We start from the raw sequence: 6,140 nt of genomic DNA on the forward strand, positions 1-6,140 counted from the left end.
GGTCGCTGGTTCGAGCCTTGGCTGGGTCAGTTAGCATTTCTGAGTGGAGTATGCATGTTCTCCCTGTGTTCACGTGGGTTTCCTCCGGGTGTTCCGGTTTCCCCCACAAGTCCAAATACATGTGATACAGGTGAATTGGGTAAGCTAAACTGTCCGTAGTGTATGTGTGTGAATAAGTGTGTATGGATGTTTCCCAGTGGTGGGTTGCAGCTGGAAGGGAATTCGCTGTGTAAAATGTATGCTGGATAGGTTGGCGGTTCATTCCGCTGTGGTGACCCCAGATTAATAAAGGGACAAAGCCGAAAAGAAAATGACAGAATGAATGAGTTTTCAAGTGGACGGTTCATTCCACTGTGGTGACCTCTGAAATAGAGACTAAGTCAAAGGAAAATGAATAAATAGATGAGTTTCCATTTGGTCACTTAATAAAACGAGTGGTTATTTGAGTTACTGTTGCCATTTTATCAGCTCGAACAAGTCTGACCATTCTCCTCTTTCACAGAACTGCCGTTTACTGGATATTTTCTCTTTTTCGGGCCATTCTCTGTAAACCCTAGAGATGGTTGTGCGTGTATATATATATATATATATATATATATATATATATATATATATATATATATATATATATATATACACATATATCTACTGTAAATACATACAGTTTGGACATTGACACAATTCTAACATTTTTGGCTCTATACACCAACACAGGGAATTTGAAATGAAACGAACAAGATATGCTTTATAAAGTGTGTATATATATATATATATATATATATATATATATATATATATATATATATATATATATATATATATATATATATATACACACACACACACAGTTGAATTCAGAATTATTAGCCCCCATTTATTTTTCCCCCAATAAGGGAGAGAAGATTTTTTCAACACATTTCTAAACATAATTGTTTTAATAACTCTAATAACTGATTTATTTTATCTTTGCCATGATGACAGTAAATAATATTTAACTAGATATTCTTCAAGACACATCTATAAAGCTTAAACTGATGTTTAAAGGCTTAACTAGGTGAATAAGTTAACTAGGCAAATTAAGGTAATTAGGCAAGTTATTGTATAACGGTGGTTTGTTCTGTAGACTGTCAAAAAAATTATTAGCTTAAAGGGGCTAATAATTTTGACCTTACAATGGTTCATAAAAATTAAAAACTGCTTTTATTCTAGCCGAAATAAAACAAATAAGACTTTCTTCAGAAGAAAAAATATTATCAAACATACTGTGAAAATTTCCTTGCTCTGTTGAACATCATTTTGGGAAATATTTAAAGTAGGAAAACAAATTCAAAGGGGGGATACTAATTCTGACTTCAACTGTGTATATATATATATATATATATAATATTTTTGTCAGTCTATTGCATTTAGTGTAAATGTACATATTACAATTTCACTCAAATTTAAAAGTCAAAAGAATAACAGAGAAAGTAAATATTCATAAAGACCCTGTGTGAAAGAATCCAGATCTACAGCAGGGATTGTAAGTAATGATCTTTGCTAAGAAAGAAGCCAGAAATAACTAAATATCAATAAGTCAACAAAGAACAATGACATCCCATGGGAGCTAAATAAATAATACCTGAAAGCTGCTGGCTGAAGCAGACAGTGACAGATGGGTGGACGCAGAGGGACGACCCATGGCCTTACAGGATCATACTGCTCTGTTGCTGTGGGAAACTGTTTTCATTTCTCGTTATTTGCTTGCTTTTTGCACCCCTTTTGAAAATACTTGGACAGGTCTTTATGTAATGGAATCTACATTGTGTTTAGAACTGAAAAAGAAAAATGTAGAAATTAATACATTTTAGAATTTTTTCCCTTTACAATTATTGAAATAAATGTTAAATAAGTCAGATGTAATTTTGGAATAAATGTTTGCACTATATAATTTTGTATTGTATAATGTATTTAAAAATATATAAGTACATGTAAATGCATAAAAAAATAACATTACATTGTATATTATAAATTAGAGAGTATGGGTGTTTCCCAGTGCTGGTGACATGACACTCTAGGAACTGGACACAAGAGGATGTTTAACACAAGGATTTATTGAAGGCAAATAAGGAAGCTTAACTGAGTTTGTAGCAGGTTGGTAAAAACACATGGAGGACGTTGCAAACACACGGCACACATAGCGGGAATCCAGGAAGACGAGAAGCACAGCAAACAATGGGACACTGGAGTTGAATGAACACAGGAGATAAACTTGGAAATGCTGGAGATAGACGTGGAAGTGCTGGAGAGGGATTAGGTGAATCTCAGAGTGTGATCTTCAGGACCGACAGTGACAGTGACCAGAGGTGCTTTTTATGCAGTGTGTCTGTGCGCAGGTGATAGCAATCAGTAATCTGGTGACTGTGAATTGGTGTAAGTGAGTCCTGGTGAGTTATATGATTCCAGCGACTGCCTGACAGCTGGGTTGTGGCTGGAGGTTGTGACTGGAAGAGCATCCGCGTAAAAAATATATGCAGAGTAATTAGCGGTTCATTTTGCTGTGGCATCCGGGAATTTTTATTGTTTTATCGACTTTTATACTGTGTTTTTTTAACTGACTGTCCTTGCTATCTTGTACGTTGACTTTGAGTGTCAAGAATGGTGTCTTTAAATAAAATGCATTATTATTACTATTATTATTAAGCTGAAGGATAGTGAGTGAGTGTAAAATATTAGATTTTAAAGACAAGAAATTGTCCAAAATTTAAATCCTCTGAAATATAAAATAATGATATTTATATTAAAATATCAGTAGGATTTAGTATTTTGAATAAATAATTATACATCATTTCACTATATTACACAGTAATAAATAATCCTCCACTTCTGTTCAGTAATCTTACCAACGCAGGCTTGATGTGAATACGTACCTCTGTATACATTTCTGGAGAGCACAAATTATGTAGCGGCAGGTACGTATGGCTGCATTTTGTCTTTCAACCTAATGCTACGGGGTGGTATGACGCCGCAGATGGCTTATTTTGTTTTCAAGCTTACCGCTTGCCTCCGTGTGGATGGCTTTTCTGCTGTTACCAGTTTGCCTAGTGGCTCGCCACATATGTCAGCAGCCTTGAGACACAGAGCAGACGCGAATGGCACTCGCAAGAGAAAGATCTCAAAAAGCGTACACATGGGCCTCTAGTGGATTTGTGAAAACAAAAACTGCAAAAAAAAAAACATTCCTCCTGGGATGTATTTCGCTGTTGAATCATTCATTACAATGCCTTTTTTTAAAAAAAAAAAAATTAAAGTTCTTATGAAATCAAGTTTGGCACTATTATAACTGTTTAGTGCACAATGCTATTCTTAAGGTCTACAGCTAATATGCACAATTTATATTTTTATACTTCATTAGCTCTAACTTTAATACAAATTAACAGCTTATCCAAATAAAATATTGTTGTGTTTGGAGTCTGACTGTTAAATCCTAACTGTTCGTTCACACCAAAGGCAGCGAGAGCATCAAAGTTCGCTCTGGCCACCCTAACGACAAAGCTGACCGCCTTCCCTGCTCTGCTGGTGAGAGTGACAAAATTCGCTACAGTGATCTCGTATTTAAAGCGGCTGTTGCAGCATATCAGCAAATCAGTTACATTCATGCATAAAAACAGTCATTCTAGTTGCGCACTTTTTAATAAAATTTATTTAACTATGGAAAATCAAGTTGTTGCATATGTGACTTTGCTCCACTTATCCAATATATCCATATGTCTGAAAAATTCTGAAGCAGCAATACTGTTTGGTACTGTCATTATAGTTAGCATGAGATTCCCACTTTAAAAAAAAATGATAATAACATTAATGCAAAGTTGTAACTTTTTATACTTGTAGTAACTTTTTATGTATGTCACTATAAGAAAACATGGTAAATAATTGGAAATTAGGCAACAGCAATAATCAAACCCTTGGGAACAACTGTGGTCGGAGCCAAAGTTCACAGGACTGTTCTCTGGAAACCAGAAGTGGTGGACTTCAACATTCCGATTGCTTGCTTGATTTCAACTCTCCTCGACACCCACACCTGCGAAGACGCGCCCATGGCACTCCACTGCATATCGCCGCCATCTCCTGTTGAAAATAAATGACTTTCTGCTACTTTGATGCTCTCGCCACTTTTGGTGTGAACGCACAGTAATTCCTAATGTCAAAAGATTAACACTGTTTCCTTATGCCTGTAAAGTGACAACTGTTAATGGTTGTATGTTACAGGTGAGCTCCCTGGGACGAGAAGTGGCTGAACTGGGACGAGTCATGCGGAGTCTTGCCTTTCTCATCGAATCCATGATGGCTTCACCACAAACACCAGGTGTCTACACGTCCACCTTTACCTCGGGACATCCCTCTCCCCCAGTCCACTTCCAGGGCCAGGGTTCATCCTGGTCAAGCCCAACTTTTCCTTCACCGATGCACCCCGGAATACATCCTGGAGGCCTTATATCGCTTCCACTCAGACCACAAGAACTACAGGTGCTCTGCCCAACCACATCTCCGGGTTCCTTTCCTATCGCACTTTCCACAGCACCCCATATGGACAGATTCAGACAGCCGTTACTGGCCCTTTCTCCACACAGCGCAGTCGCCCGGACCCGCTCGCAGAGCCTGGAGACACCTCTTCCACAACATCACCAACACATCCCACATGCCCCTGGAACATTACCCCGAGTGGGACAGCCATCGCTGGGAGAAGGGGAGGATCTCAGGTCTCTAGGTTTGTAGCAATCAACCTTTAAAACAGACAAGTTCCACTGGAAAAAAAACTTGCGTGTTGACCTGGACTCAGGACTAGACTGATCAGATAAGTGGTACACGCACTGCCAAAGCCATGGAGCAATGGTTCCTTCGAAGATTTACGTGTTTACCATCTCAGTTTTTAAGATAATCTCTCTAACGGCATGTCTTTCAATACTAGAAGCTAAAGGGATATCTCAAGATTAAAAAAAGAAACTTGTTTGTGCTCGGAAATAGTACATTTTACAATTAGCACAAATATGCAGCAGGTATACATTTAACTGCAAATCATTATTCGATGGGAGGCTAACAGTTGATTAAATCAGTACATTCTATCGAGTTTTGACTAAGCATGGACGCCATTAACATGAATAGTTTTGAAGTGCTCACATGCAAAACTTACAACAAATGCAAGGGAAAGATCTCTGGTATGCTAGGAGAAGCAGAACAGGGTGTCAGTTTACCGCCCGGGGTCATCGTGTTGTGAAAATCATTATCAGACCATTAAAGGGATAGTTCAGCACAAAATGAAAATATACTCCTCAAGTGCTTCTAAGGCTTTATGAGTTTCTGTTTTTCTGTTGAAGGGGAAGGGCTTCAAAATGTACCCCTAAAATGGGACAGCACTACAGCACCTGCACACGTCATCATATGTCATTGCGATCTCTTGCTTCATATGAGATCAGATGATGGCGACTGCTGTACACTGTAAAAAAAAGTCCGTAATTTTATGGTTTATTTCTGGTAGCTGGGGTGCCAGAAAAAATAGTAAAATAACAGCTGTTAAATTACAGAAATTTACCGTAAAATAACGGACATTAAATTACACAAATTTCCTTGAATTTAAATTTCTCGTAAATTTCTGTAATTCAACCTCTGTTATTTTACAGTAAATTTCTGTAATTTAGCGGATGTTATTTTATGTTTTTTTTCCAGCACCCCAGCTGCCGGAAATAAACCATAAAATTACTTTTTTTACAGTGTAGCTATTCCTGTTGAGTTATTTTTTGGTATTTATCTTCAGGAAATCACTGAAGGCATATATTATGTTATCATAAAAATCAATTTTTTTGGCAATTAGATCATAACTATACTGTGCATTTACACAGTGGCCATATTCATCTATGTAAACACACGAAAACAACATTAACATTATAACAGACGCTGTAAAAAGCCCATTCCCAGCCACTAGACTTTTCTGACAGGGTATTTGAGTGTCATGGAGTGTCAGAATGTTGTGGAACTTCTATACAGGAGTTATGATTATGGATTATAGATAGCGAAATTTAACGTTTTTTTTCTCGCAAAACGAGGGGTGGGGGTAAGTGGAAGGGCTAAGGGGTAGAATTGGGATTGGGCTGAAGATAATTCGA

General features: G+C 37.4%; 1 protein-coding gene across 1 annotated transcript in view; it reads left to right on the plus strand.

The window, feature by feature from the left end:
• kcnh8 (potassium voltage-gated channel, subfamily H (eag-related), member 8) overlaps positions 1 to 4,755 on the plus strand; it is a 162,944-nt gene extending 158,189 nt beyond the window's left edge. The window contains exon 16 of the mRNA XM_056480266.1: positions 4,249 to 4,755. Within this exon, the coding sequence (XP_056336241.1) occupies positions 4,249 to 4,755 (507 nt within the window). The remainder of the gene's footprint in view (positions 1 to 4,248) is intronic.
• The last annotated feature ends 1,385 nt before the right edge of the window (positions 4,756 to 6,140 follow it).

Source organism: Danio aesculapii, chromosome 19 (assembly GCF_903798145.1).
Source record: "Danio aesculapii chromosome 19, fDanAes4.1, whole genome shotgun sequence".
In the NCBI taxonomy this organism is placed as follows: Eukaryota; Metazoa; Chordata; class Actinopteri; order Cypriniformes; family Danionidae; genus Danio; species Danio aesculapii.